The 15,319-nt window shown below is 39.7% G+C and overlaps 1 protein-coding gene across 1 annotated transcript in view; it reads right to left on the reverse strand.

Annotated features, from left to right (window-relative positions):
* The window catches only part of LOC108385623 (cytochrome P450 3A12-like), a 36,464-nt gene that overhangs the window by 6,803 nt on the left and 14,342 nt on the right, over positions 1 to 15,319 (reverse strand). Inside the window, exons 5-11 of the mRNA XM_073215024.1 lie at positions 14,656 to 14,769; positions 14,306 to 14,394; positions 12,860 to 13,008; positions 10,554 to 10,681; positions 9,430 to 9,496; positions 5,935 to 6,095; positions 3,244 to 3,470 (exon numbers count right to left, since the gene is read on the reverse strand). Coding sequence (XP_073071125.1) covers positions 3,244 to 3,470; positions 5,935 to 6,095; positions 9,430 to 9,496; positions 10,554 to 10,681; positions 12,860 to 13,008; positions 14,306 to 14,394; positions 14,656 to 14,769 — 935 coding nt within the window. The remainder of the gene's footprint in view (positions 1 to 3,243; positions 3,471 to 5,934; positions 6,096 to 9,429; positions 9,497 to 10,553; positions 10,682 to 12,859; positions 13,009 to 14,305; positions 14,395 to 14,655; positions 14,770 to 15,319) is intronic.

The raw sequence follows: 15,319 nt of genomic DNA on the forward strand, positions 1-15,319 counted from the left end.
TTGACTTCCACCAAACATTTAAAGAAGAGCTAATATCCATCCTTCTCAAAGAATTCTAAAAAGTAGAAAAGGAGGGAATACTTCCAACTCATTCTATGAGGCCAGCATCACTCTAATACCAAAACCAGACAAACAAAGAAAAAAAAGTAATTATAGGCCAATATCCCAGACAAACATAGACACAAGAATCCTCAACAAAATATTAGAAAATCAAACTCAGAAATACAACAAAAGGATCATCCATCACGACAGAGTGGGATTTATTCCAATGATACAAGGATGGCACAATATTCATAAATCAATGAACGTGATACACCACATTAACAAAAGGAAGGATAAAAACCATCTGATCATCTCAATAGTTGCTGAAAATGCACTGACAAAATTCAACATCCAGTCATGATAAAAACTCTCAATAAAGTGGGTACAGAGGGAACATACCTCAACATAATACAGACCATAAATAAGATAATAAGGACCAAACCCACAGCTAACATCATACTGAATGGTGAAAAGCTGTAAGCTTTTCCTCTAAGATCAGGACCAAGACAAGGATGCCCATTCTCACCACTGTAATTCAACATACTACTGGAGGTCTTAACCATGGCAATCAGAGAAGATAAAGATATAAAAGTCATCCATATTGGTAAGGAAGACATAGAACAGACACTATTTGCAGAGGACTTGGTACTATATATAGAAAACCCCGAAGACTCCACCAAAAACCATTAGAACTAATAACTGGATTCGGCAAAGTTTCAGGATACAAAATTAATATACGTAAATATGTTGCATTCCCATGTACAGCAACCAACTAGCAGAAGAAGAAACAACTCTATTTACAATTGCTCAAAAAGAATAAAGCACATAGGAATAAAACTAACCCAGGAGGTGAAAGACCTATACTCGGAAACTGTAAGACATGGAGAAGAGAAATTAAAGAAGACACAAATAAATGGAAATTTATCCAAGTTCATGGATAGTAAGAACTAATATTATCAAAATGGCCATCCTGCACAAATCAGTTTACAGATTCAATGCAATCCCTAACAAATTACCAATGGCATTTTTCAGTGAACTAGAGCAAATAATCTTAAATTCATATGGAACCACAAAAGACCCCAAATAGCAAAAGCAATCTTGAGAAAGAAGAAACTAGAGGTATTACATTCTCTCAATTCAAGCTACACTACAAAGCCACTATAATCAAAACAGTATGGCCCTGGTTCAAGAATGTATCCATAGATCAGTGGAACAGAATAGAGAACTCAGAAATAAACCCATGCATGTATGGTGAATTAATGTATGACAAGGAAGCCATGAATATACAACAGGGAAAAGACAGACTCTTCAATAAATGGTGTTGGGAAAATTGAACAGCTACATGCAAGCAAATGAAACCAGATCACTGTCTTAACTCCATACAGAAAAGTAAATGTGAAGTGGATTCAAGATCTAAATATAGGACATGGAACCATAAAACCCTTAGAGGAAAACTTAGGCAAAAATCTCTTGAACATAGCATGAGCAGTTTTTTTTCTGGACATGTCTCCCTGAGCAAGGGAAACAATATAAAAAATGAATAAGTGGGACTACATCAAACTAATAAGCTTCTGTACAGCAAAGGACACCATCATCAGAACAAAAAGGCAACCTACAGTATGGGAGAATGTACTCATACATGATTTACTTGATAAGGGGTTAACATCCAAATATATAAATAACGAATATGCCTCAACACCCAGAAAATCAAATAACCCAATGAAAATATGGGCTAGGGACCTGAACAGACAATTTTACAGAGAAAAAATACAAATGGCCAACAGGCACATGAAGATGCTCCACATCACTAATCATCAAGGAAATGCAAATTGAAACGGAAATGAAAAATCACTCACACCACTTAGAGTGCTCACTATCCAAAAGACTAGAAATAATAAGTGTTGGTGAGGATGTGGAGAAACGGGAACCCTCCAATTGGTGCAGCCACTATGGAAGGCAGTATGGAGGGTCCTCCACAAACTAAAAATAGAAATAGTGTACAACCCAGTAATTCCACTTTTAGGAATTTACTTGAAGAAAACAAAATCTGAGTCATAAAGATATGTGCACCCCCATGTTTAACACCACATTATTTACAATAACCAGATACAGAAGCAACCAAAGTGTCCAACAATTGATGAATGGATAACGAGGTGGTAAATATACACCACGGAATATCATTCAGCTATAAAAAAGAGAAAGAAATCCTGCCATTTGGGACAACAATGATGGACTTAGAGGATATTATACTATGTGAAATAAGCCAGGTGGAGAAAGACAAGTACTATATGATTTCACTCATATGTGGACTCTAAAAACAAAACAAAATGAATAAAACAGCAGTAGATTCACAGACACTGAGAAGTGACTTTCGGTTACCATCGGGGAAGGGTTGCTGTGGGTGGGCGTGGTGGATGAGGGGGAGAAAGAGGCACAAAAATCTCAACCATAATACAAGTTGGTCATGGGGGTGGAAGTGCAGCATGGAGAATATAGTCAGTGGTTCTGTAAAATCTTCCTATGTTGACAGATAGTAACCCCACTAGGAGTGGTGAGGACTTAATAATGTGTAGAACTATTGAATCACTGTGTTTTATATTTTAAACCAATGTAATACTGTATATCAACTATGCTTCAATTAAAAAATTAAAAAACAACAAATGACAGCCAATGTTTCAAAACATGGAATATGTGAACATTGGTGATAAATTCAGAGAGCTCAAGAGAGAAGCACAGAAAAACTGAAAGTTAAAAATCGTATACACCTAAAATTAGACAGTGCTTAAGTCTACTATGAATATGCATACAATCACTCCCACATATAGCATGTTCTTTATAGTTTAATATCTAATAAAGTAAGGTTAAAAGTCAAATAATACATAATACCATCTTAATATATAAATTTACATATATATAACATATATTTATGTAAATGTACATAAGGACAACATCACGTTATTAATGAGACCTATCTTAAGGTATTGAGACTGTAGACAGCTGTAATTTTCTTTTTCTCATTATATGTGTGTAAAATTTTGGCAAAAGCAATGATCATTCTTGTAATAAAAAATCTCCTAAAAATAAAAAGATGTACAAATAAATGATCACACAACCACACATTTATCATCTCTGCCAAGAGATGTGACAATATGCTCCAACCAGCCCAGACCAGAGTGGGTTCCCTCTCCAGGGGCCCTGTACCTTTCAGGGCGGAACTCCTCAGGTTCTGGCCAGAGCTCTGGGTCTTGATGAAGAACAAAGTTGGGCACCATCACCACTGTCCCCTTGGGAATGAGCACCCCTTTGATCTCCACATCTTTCTTACAGAGTCGCTCAAGTCTACCAGCAACTGGGAATAACCTGAGAGATTCATTCACCACCATGTCAAGGTACTCCATCTGCACCAGCACATCGTAGGAAGGTAGTGTCTGGGAAGAAACAGATTTAGAGAAATCGAGATTTGGGATCAACTCCCGACTCAGTCTAGGCATTACTGCTGGAGCACAGGAACTCCAAGGAATAATTTATTTTGGTAAAGGACCTTCCCACATATACACATTTTAATATCTATCATGTCCTTTGACTGCTTAATAGCCCATTATACGTGTGGAGAAGTTAGGACAATGGGAGACCACTGTGACAATCCCTAAACAGGCCCTGAAACCCCTCACATTACCATGTAGTGGTTTTTATCATTTGGACAAAGTGGCCCAAGACCATGACCCTCACTGCTAAGTGAAGTATGCCAATGTCACTGTTTCCTTTCACAAGAGAGCTTGTGCATCTGTACCAAGGAGAGAGAACATGTAAAAGAGCAACTCCCCTATTCAATGTAAAGTTTGTAGTAGAAAAATCCTACTTACTAGCTAACTCTCTGATTATATATGTAGAATTTGGAAACACTCAATTACACAAAATCTCTATAAATTGGGGAGAAATTACTTCCTTGCTATACCTGATATGACAAACGAAGAGCATGAATAGCTGCTGCCTGGCACACCGTTTTAGCTCTTGAGGATGTCATAAGGAGGATTAGAACCCACCCACAGCCCCTTCCTCTGTTGCTGGAATAATCTCCCATTTTTCACTGCCGGGTTTGACCATAAATTCTGAATATCTCAGACAAGCCACATGAGTCCCTGAGTCCAGGTCTCCTCACACCACAAAGAATTCTGGTTTGAGAAGAGAGAGACACCTGACAATAGCTTGGGCAATACGTCGCTGTCACCTGGTGTTATATTTCATGGGCAACATTGTAGAGGTTAAGTGTTTGGCCCGGGAGACAGTCATCAGCCCCCAGCTTGGGTTCCTCACCAACAATGACAGTAGACTGTATGAAAGATATTTCATCTCTCTGAAGCTCAATTTTTCCTTATGTTATTAGCAGATAATAGGAGTTGTCCTTCACATGGTTTGGTGGAAGAGATATTCACTGGTCACCCAATATCCATGTTGTCCCCACATTTCCAAGTGAACCTGAAGTTAGGGAACACGACCTTGCAAATGGACTATGAACAGAGGGGATATATGTCACTTTGGGGTCAAAACATTTGGAAAGGCAGTAAGCACTACACTAGGTCTTTATTCTCCAGCCAACAAGAACTCTTCACATTCCAGAGAATGGTGCTGTAAGAAAGCGGAGCCTCTTTAGCGTGAATCCCTGAGTAACTATGTGGAGCAGATACTCACACACCCATCCTCCACCTATAATCCATGTTGGACATAGAAATATGAGTTAGAAGCAAACCTTTTCTTTGTAAAGCCACTGAGATTGGAGGGTTCATCTGTTCCTGAAACATATCCTGGCCTATCCTATTAAATAATTTTAGGAAGATTGAATTCATTTATAAGTATAAAGCATTGAAAACAGACATACATAGTAAGAAGCAAATGTGAGGTAATAGTGTTGTTGCTAAGACTCTAATTATTATTATAAAAATGGGGAACACAGTGCTCTAGCTAGGCTCTGTCTCATAGTGACCTTTCCATCTTATTGCAATTGAAAGGATCCCAATATGGGCTTTACCACAAAGGAAATAAAATTCTCATTTAGGTAGGCCCCAAAATGTATCCTTACCTTATTTTTGAAGGACCTATGACTTAGGAAGGTGATAACCTTGTGGAAACGAGAGTCAGGACTTAAATGCATGTGTTCTATATCCTACCTGATGCTCTTTCCTACATGCCAAGCCTCTCCTGTTCAGCAAAATTACCCAGTGTGGTAAACTGCATGAATGGCCCCATTTCTTGACCCCTCCTGTGTTTGTGCCCTTTGCCCTCTAATGTGGTGGTGTCCTTCCATTCTGACTCTGGGGTTGACCATGTGGCCTGCTTTGAAGCACTGGAGTGTTGGCCAAGTGTGATGCAAGCAGAGTTTAGAAGGGCACCCACAGATTGGGCTTCTTGCTCTAGCTGTCTGTTACTGCCCCGAGAATAACACACCAGGCTAGTTTTCTGGAATAGGAGAGATGCATGGATGCATGGGTGTGGGGCTGAGTCAGCCCTGCCAGCCTAGCCAGGGCCAGCCTAGACCAGCCAACAGCCAGACGAAGGCGGGTCAAGCAAATGCTAACAGAGAAAGCTATCTAGACACTTGAGCAATAAATGCTTAATGTTAGGCGCCACAAATACTTTGTGTGTGATTTTTATTTGGCAGTATTTTGGTAACAGATAACTGTATACTAGCACCAGTGCATTTTTCTCAAAGATCTTACATTTCTGTGAATAATGTATTTTACCTACATTTCTCCCTTTATCTCCATAAATCCTTCCTAAATATGAAAGTGTAAGAATTAATGCTCCTGTGTTTTGCAAAAATCCTCCTAGGAAATGGTGAGACCTTCTTACCAAACCTACAGCTTCTCCCACCCTCTCTGGGTATCACCCTCTCACCTTATTTGGGAAAGTTGCATCAATCTCCTCCTGCAGTTTCTGCTGGACATCAGGGTGAGTGGCCAATAAATATGTAAGGAAGGAAAGAACACTGCTAGTTGTCTCATAGCCAGCAAAAATAAAGATAATAGATTGGGCCACAAGCTCCATATCAGTCAGAGCTAAAAGAAGAGAAAGACATTTAGATACAGCAAGTGAAGGTACAACACTACAGGTTAGATGAGGAGAAATCAAAATTGAACTCCCAAATCATTAAGGAAAAAATGGAAATGCAATTCAGAGTCCAACTGGGGGTGGTTTGCATGCTGATGTGTATCTTTCAGAACCAAAAAAGGCAAAAGTGGTCTTGATTCAGTGTTTCCCGAAGCTAATACTATTCTTGGTCTTCTGTGGTTGGTTATGGCACCCTTCCCTGCAATGTGAATGGGTAATTTCATGAGTTAGTATTCCTGTCTAAGATATATGCTGTGATCAGCATGTCCCTTGGAGAATCCTAAAAGTACTTGAGGATATGGGATAGCATTCTCCTCCAGGAAAAATGTAAATAATTCTAAGTAATATAGTTGATTTTGTTGAGAGGTTTTGTAATACAAGGCTTAATAGTTAGGAGAAGTTAAAGATCTTTCATCTAAACATGTTTCCTTATACTTAAGAGAACAATACTGGGCTACAGATAACTCTTGCTACTTAATGTGTGGTCCACGGACCAGCAATATCAGTAGTTCCTGGGAACTTATTCAAAATGCAGAAAATCAAACTCCACCATAGAACTATTGAACCAAAATCTGAACATTCTTGGTATGGGTGGTTTGTGTGCATACTTTGTGTGTGATTTTTATTTGGCACTATTTTGATAACAGAAAATCATATAATATGCTTAGGAAACATGAATTATTATACCTTTGAGAGGCATCAGGTAACAGAAGACCAAAGGCACAGGTGTTCAATGAATGATCTCCATAACAAACAAAAAGTACAGACATGGACAAAAGCTAGAAGAATGGTGATTGATCCTACCCTAAAAAATGGCTTAGAATAGCAGAAGAAAGAATGTATCATTAAAAGGGCATTGACCAGATGAAATATAGAAACACAGGGCCCAGTGAGCAGGGTCAGCAGTGCTTATTCAACCATGACCTGAATGTCACCTTCCTTAGCACATGTCCCCATTCTCTGCTCTACATCATGCTCAGCAAACAGCCCTTGTGAACATAAGTTGGTCTTCCTCTTGATTTTTTCCTGGGACAATCTAAGGATGGTCAGGGTCTAATCTATTTGATTGGGACTATATTAGAACCTTTAGATAGTTAAGCACTGAAATGAACATGGCACCTGCCCCAACCATGTGTCTCACAACTAAAAAGAATGCGAAATGCATGTAAGAAAGGTTTACAGAGTTCTTATTTCCTAATGTAGCTTCTAGGATGCTGTTATGGGTGAATTCCTCTAGAAAATTCTTCACCCCATAGGGTTACACAAAACCCATGATACTCAAAGCTTAGCACTCTGAACTCTGCTTTCAGTATGTTAGCCACTAGCCCCATGTGGATATTTAAATTTTGATTCAGTCGACTAGAAGTTAAATATAATACAAGTTTCATCTCTTCAGCAGCACTAGCCATATGTGAAGTGTGCAATAGCTACATGTGTCTAGTGATTATTGCATTGAACAGAGCAGATGTAGACTACGTCATCACAAAAAGTTCTTTTGGACTATGTAGATAGATTGATTGGTAGAATAACAGATTCAGAGATATAACTAGATGTAGACATAGATACAGATATATTTTAGTACTATGCTGGTATCATCTTTATTCTCTACAACCAGTTGTTAAATTTTCAGGAACTTTCTGACATGGTTGTCAAATCATTGACAGCTTAAAATTAATCATGAAGGGAGAATTTATGTCACAGGAGTAAACTATGGATCAGTTCTTTTTTGCTGTTGTTGAGAGACAACATGTCTACAGCAACGGTTATGGGTAGATAAGGAAATATGTATGTTTATCAGTCGTGTGTAAATATATTTGATGTTCTCAGCTTTGTGCACTGAGAAGATCTAGAAGCCAAGAAATCCTAGTAACAGTGAGCACTCCTACATCCCATATTTTGGTTTCTAAATACCATGTCTCACCAAAAAGAACCTAGGCCTCTTGGAGAAATGGTAGATTCCAGATTTTGTCAGGGGAAATAGAAGAGAAATCTGGAATGTCTCCCACTAGAAAGCCAAGAAGAGCTCAGAAAAATGGTATGTGAAAGGAAACAAGATAGTGTACATACTAATGGGAGATACACATCACTCTACATCTCTGAAAACCCATAGAATATACACCAAGAGTGAACCTTAATGTAAAGTATGGACTTTGGGGGATAATAATGTGCTATTGCAGGTTCACCAAGTGTGACAAAGATCCACTCCTGGGAGGGGTTTGACAGTGAGGGGGGCTGTGTGGGAAGTGGGTAGGGAGTGTGCTGGAAACAGCTGTGCCTTCTGCTCATTGCCATGGAACTATAACAGTGTAGTTTCTACTGTTGCTATATATAGATAAGAACAAAGTTACTGTAAATAAAATAATTTTTAGAAGAAGAAGAAAAATTACATGAAAGCCCACTTGGAAGGCTTTTCAGTGGACACACCTTGTGAGAACTTGAGGATCAAAGCAAAGAATAACATGAGACAATAAATTAGTAATTTATGAGATCTTTCTTACAAAAAGAAATAGTAAATAAATGCAGGAGAATGGGAACCTCTCCCTGACAATGGAATATTACCTCATAAATGTAGAACAAGTGATGGAATTTGAAAGTTCATTTTTCAGTCATCATAGTGATGATTTGAGTAAAAAATCATCCATGGGTGATAAAACTAGACAGTGAAAGTTTGAGGAGGAACAGAGTAGTTATATAGGCTTACAGTCCTCTCTCACAGTTACTTTTAATTAAAAAGGGATAAATAAAGCTTACAGTTGATTAAGCTGGTGAACACAACTTAAAGTGCTCCAAGTCATGCCTATTATTAGTATTAAACATTGTGTCTCTGACCCATTCTCTTATTTCCTTCCCCTACGTCCACCTGCTTGCAAAGTGTTCACACTCTCCTGCTGTAAATTCTAGAGGCCACCCAGAGGCAATGTACTTCCTGATATGATGAAGCCTTGATGCAAATCTCCAGGCAGAGGTTCTGATTCAGTGCATCTGGGTGAGGCCTGAGAACTCATATTGAAGAGAGGCACCATCGAGGTCCTGATGTAGGTGATGCACAGACCACAGCTGGACATCTCGGCACAAAATAGTTTATGATTGCCTCCAAGCCTTCTACAGAGTTTGCCTGCATGCTTCTGGAATGTGCTTCTTGCTACATGTTAAATTTAATAAGTGCCTTTCTGCAATGTGGCAGAAATTCTCATCTGCCCAGAAAACTTCCTGCTTGTCTTCAGAACCACCCCTGCCTTTGAGCCCCCCTATAGCAGGCCCTCTGAAGCCCTTCTTGGTTACCTTTATGGCCGTCCACTTCTTTGGAATTCTGGGAGTTAATCATCAGCTGAAGAAGATCCACTCGGTTCTAGCAGTAGAAAGAGAAATCTCAAACTGGGAGTCACTTGTGAAGTCAGAAATCAGCCAGTACTTAAACTCTTCCCTGAAAACATGGCCCCTTCAAGTCCAGATTCTGAGTGGGGTCATCAGTGAACAAAAATATTCAGCTACACATCTGGGAGAGCAGGATGTTTCCCTGAGAGGAATCCAGCCATCCTGTCCAGCTGCTTTTCCGTTATTGCCTCCTCTGATTCTTGGTCTCTCTGGCTTTTGAACACCGCTTCCTGCCCATCGAGGTGCCCGCACCTTTCCCATCCTGTCTGATGCTCAGGATGAAGTCCTGATTTTAATCCTTTTAATTTTCTCCAGCCTTACTGCTTAATGAAGAGCCACACAGATTAACCTGTGGCTTTGCAGTGTTCACCCATAGCTTTCGTGTGAGCGTCGTGAAGTGCCCCACCCTCCCTGAAGTCTACACAACCTACAGTGCCATCCTGGGAACCCGGCCCTGTCTCCTGGCCTGCAGACATCATTCTGCTGGTGTCCAGGCCTCATGAAGGAAAGCTGTGTTAGCCGGCCTGCAGCCTCAATGTCCAGCGAAGATTCCTGGCCATGTCCACATCATGACAGGGTCAATTTAACATGTTGTGCTCCACTAGGTAGCCTGATATGGCTTCCATTAGAAAATGTGTAAAATAACAGGATTGGAAGTGATTGAAGTGATTCTTTGCCAATCTAAGATTTGGGGGGAATTATGAGAATAGTACAATGATCTTGAAATGTTAATTTTTATCCTTTGACAATTTCTTGAAGGAAAGTGCTAAAGTTTTCATCTCTACAATATTCATGCAGTCACATACTGTCAAGTGTATATTAAATTTAAACTGTGTCTCTGACTCATTTTCTCATGTCCTTCCCCAAATCTACCTTCTTCATTCCCACCAAATTGTTATAACTCTCCTTTTCTATACCCTAGAGTTCTCTAGCAACCTTAAAACTATGTGAGATGTACACAAACCGAAAGTATACAGTTGAACACATCATCAAAAAGTGAGCACCCCCATGTAACTGCCACCAGATTTTACCTTTTGTGTATCTTTGAGGCGACTTTCTTTAATCCTTTTTACAGATTTTGCAAAAAAATCAGTAACATTTTTTGGAAACATAGTGATACCAAATACTTCAAATACAGGGGTAAGGAAAGGAAATAGAACTGTAGGGAAAAAGGAAAGCACAGTGAAAATGTAAAATTTACCTGAAACAATTACAATTTTCTACACCCATGGAAGATTACATTACAAGACTTTTCAACCGGGATCCATTCCCTCCATGACTTTTGCTCAGACTTCAAGCCCATGGCAGAGCAGGGGCAAGCCCACCCACAGGGCCCCACACTGCAGCAGTGAGATCAGTGTCCCCTAGTGCATCCTTTGGTGACTAAAGGAACAGGATTAAATTCCTTGACGTCTTAGCCTTTTATCCATTGACCCAGCATCTGTTTGGATGAAACACAACCATACTCTGCTACTTTAATTAATTGTGCTTCTCAAGAAATCATACAATGGAAACAAGACAGGGTATGTCCTTTAACTGGTGGAATGAATTTAGAAATCAATAGCACAAAGAAAATTGGGAAACTTGTGAATATGTGGAAGTTAAAACAATACACTCCTAAGTAACCAATGGGTCAAAAAAAATCAAAAGGGAATTAGGAATTATTTTGAGATTAATAAAAATGGAAACATAACATACAAAACTTAGTGGCAGTGATCACAGAGAAATGCATGTCTGTAAATAGGTAAATTTAAAAAGAACAAAGATTTCAAATCAATTACCTAACATTTCCCGTGACAAACTGGACAAAACCACAGTGAACTAAAGCTAAAGCAGAAGGAAACTTAAAGATGAGAGCAGAGACTAATGAGATGGAGAATAGAAGGTAATAGAGAAGAGCAATGAAACCAAAAGCCAATTCTTTTAGAAGATCTTCACCTACATCACCCATGACAAAATGACAAGATTCTCATTACTAACATTAGAAATGAAAGAGGGGAGATTATTACTGACCAAAAAAAAAAGGAATATAAAGGAATACTATGATCAATTGTACCCCTATAAATTAGATAGCTTAGAGAAATGAAAAATTCCTTAGAAAGACAAAGTATAGAAATGGACTCAAAAAGAAATAGACCATCTGAATAGAAATTTAAATATTAAGTTAGTAATCAGGAAACTACCCACACAAGAGGTCAGATCCAGATGGTTTCAATGGTGAATTCTATCAAATATTTAATAACACCAAACTTTTCACAAATGCTCCCAAAGGGAACACTTCCAAACTCAATCTTTGAGGCCAGTATGACCCTAACACTAAAACCAGGCAAAGCTTTCACAAGAAAAGGAAGCTACAGACCAACATATCTCATGAACATGGATGCACAAATCCTCAGCAAAATACTAGCAAACTGAATCTATATACATAGCAACATATAAAAGGAATTATATACCATAACCAAGGGGAGTTTACCCCAGGAATTCAAAGTTGTGTAATATGCCATATCAATAGAATAAAAACAAAAATCTCATGACTATCTCAATAGATGCAGAAAAAGCATTTGACAAAATTGAAGATCCTTATGTGATAAAAACAAACATCAAACTAGGAATAGAAGTGAATTTCCTCAATCTTATGAAGGATTCCTATGAAACACCCACCATACTTTATCGTGAAAGACTGCATGCTTTCCATTAAATTTTGAAACAAGACTAGAATATCTCTCTTACCACTTCCAGTCAATATTGTACTAGAGGCTCTAGCCAGAGGAATTTGGGGAGAAAAAAGCATTCATATTGGAAATGAAGAAGTGAAACTATATTATCAGATACTGTGATCTTATATATAGAAAATCCTAAGGTACCAACTAAAATCTATTAGAACTAATAAAGAAGTTCAGCAGTGTTTCAGGACACCAGATCCAAATACAAAATAAATTGTATTTATGCATACTGCAATAAATGGTCCAAAAGTGAAGTTAAGAAAATAACTCAACTTAAATAAGATAAAAAGCATTGAATACATAGGAATAATTTTAGCAAAAGAAGTGCAGAACTTATACTCTGAAAGCTGAGTTAACAACAATGTTAACACACACAGAGGTGTACACACACACACACTCATACATACGTACTGTCTTTATCCGTTCACCTGCTGAAGCGCTTAGGTTACAAAACCTTTTAATTGTTTTGTAAATGGATTTATGCGGTATGTGAATTAAATCTCAGTAAAGCTGTTTAGAAAAAAAGAAAGAAGGACAAAAAGAGAGACAGGGAAGACAGAGTGAGAAAGGAAGGGAAGGAGGATGGAAGGAACAGAAACATAGTATTCACATACTTATGCTGAGAAAGAGTGGATCAAGGAAATCAAATCTCAAGAGTTTCTTGGCATTTTCCACGAAGGGATCTTGTGGGTTGTTAAGGGAATCAATGTTCACTCCAAATGATGTGCTAGTAATCACATCCATACTGTAGGCCCCAAAGATGCTGAGGAGAGAAAGAAACATATGGAAGTTAAAGCCAGCACCACTTTATTCTGCATACCCAGCACAGGCACCAGGAAGACCACGTAACTTCATAACCAGGGACGACAGGGAGACACACAATCTCAGAGCCACCTGCTGGGCCAGCTGAGGTGTCTACACTGCCATCACACTCACTCCTGGGGTGTTCATGAGGTGCCAGTGATACATGTTGGCCCTGTGCTGGCGGTACGGGAGCACTGAGATCAGAGACCCACCTCTGAGCTCAAGGAGCTTGGCCACAGAGGGATGGAGACCCACAATCAGACAAAATGCAGTTGTGCATTTTGAGTGTGGGCCACGGGAGGTGTGTGAGCCTGTGCTTGATGAGGGCAAAGGGTGGAGTAATGAACTCTTCCTGGGTGTCAAGGAAGGTGACATTGAGCTGGGTCTTGCCTCACCGCAGCAGCTACACTCAGCTGATTCCTTTTCAGCACACACAGAACAGCAACACCCTGTTCTCAGTTGTTAACAATACCCTCCCTCCCTGTCTGCAAGCCTGTTAAGTCTCTTGGAGACCCACTCTTCCTCAGCTACTGTGATCTGAGGGTGCCCTGAGGGCAGACTCGCATCTGTAAATGTAGAACTGAGAAAGCTTTTGTTTAAAATAATAATGTTATATCACTCGGATTCTGATTTTGGGATCCCATAACAGCGATCACATGTCCCAGTTGTCCCAGGTCAGCCCAGGGTACACCTGTTGTTTCTGAGTAATTAAATATCTGAGCTTAGACTGTAACCGATATGGTCACATTACCCATAGCCTTACAAGGGCCCCTCTGTTTAGAGACTGAAGGAAAGAGATGCAGGGGTAAGGATCAATATGTAGTATTTTGATTTCCTCAGCAAATGGTGAAGGGATTTAGGTTGTTCCAAGTTCCCCACTGTAACTTTCCTGCCCCTCCAGTGCCCACCAGTAAGCACCAGGTGCCTTCCCCTCCCACCATTCCACAGACTCTACTCTCACAACTTTGGTCTGATCATGTCTCTTCATGCTAAGCTATGTATTTTTGTCTTCCAAAATATCCAAGGCCAACAGTAGCATATAAAGTGAAGTACCCGTGTGCACAGGAGCAGACCCTTTCTCTGCTGGCTGCCCCATCTGTTGGTCACTCCCTGGTGACCCACTGGAGTTCTACCCCCACACACCCGCTTCTGCTCTGGCACTGGGGTAACTCCTCTGTGGGAGTGTCAGCTCCGTGGCAGCAGCGGGAAGGCCTCAGGGCAGAGCTCAGAATCCCAGCAGCTGCCTTCCCCCTTACTCTTTCATGGTGATGGGCTTGCTCGTCTCTGCCTCCCTCCTCAGGTTCCTCACCAGCACATCTCCATACTGGCCAATGATGGGGAACATCTAGATGGAAAATAAGACGCACTCAAAATAAATGCCAAGGTACGTGCTAGAAGGACATGGCATTCACAAGCATGGAGCAGGAAGTTGCAATTTATAACAAATTTTACCATGTCTCTTCTAACACATAAAGACAAAATTACTTTTCTAGAAAGCTGTAAACAAGCAGACTGCCTTTTGGAAATGGACTGTCATATTTTGCACCTGTCTGCAGATGCAAAAGTTACTGTACATTACTAATTAGAAGTCCTCTTATCTTCTTACATCTTTGAGTTTTCCACTGGTGAAAGTTGGGGACAGCAATGCTCGTATTCTCTTCCATTCTTCATCCTCAGACACTGTGAGAGCACTTTTCATAAGTCCAACTGGGCCAAGTTTCTATAGTCAAAAGCAAAGGAAATTTAGACCAACAGTTGGGGAGGTCTCTAGTGTTGTGTAAAATTTGCTAAATGGGCACCAAATATCCAACAAATATTTAGTGAGGGTCTACTTGGTAGCAGGCCTTATGCTAGATGCTCAATAAATATTTATCCCATAAGGCCTAGCTCACTGTGAGGGTTCAGGAGACATCCAGGCATCTGATGCAGTTTCCAGGTTTATGTTGCAATCATCTTTAATATGCACTTCACCCATGTGAAAGGAAAACTATTCTTCCAGGGGAATAGAGTGTTAAGAACCAGTATATTCTCCTGGGCTCTGCAGAGTAGAATTGGATTTAAGACACACAGCCAGGTAGCCTGGCCAACTATCTGCCCCAGACCTGTTCTATGTTTACATGTATCTACAGCATGATCTTGAAAAATGGATGTCTTGATATGGTGATTAAAAAATATATTAATACTTAAAACATTAAAAACCTATTTGATATTTTGAAGAAATGTTGGCATTACCTGGAATCATCTTCCCCTACATTTTTTAACCCAAGGGG

The sequence above is a fragment of the Manis javanica genome, chromosome 10 (assembly GCF_040802235.1).
Source record: "Manis javanica isolate MJ-LG chromosome 10, MJ_LKY, whole genome shotgun sequence".
NCBI classification, from domain to species: Eukaryota; Metazoa; Chordata; class Mammalia; order Pholidota; family Manidae; genus Manis; species Manis javanica.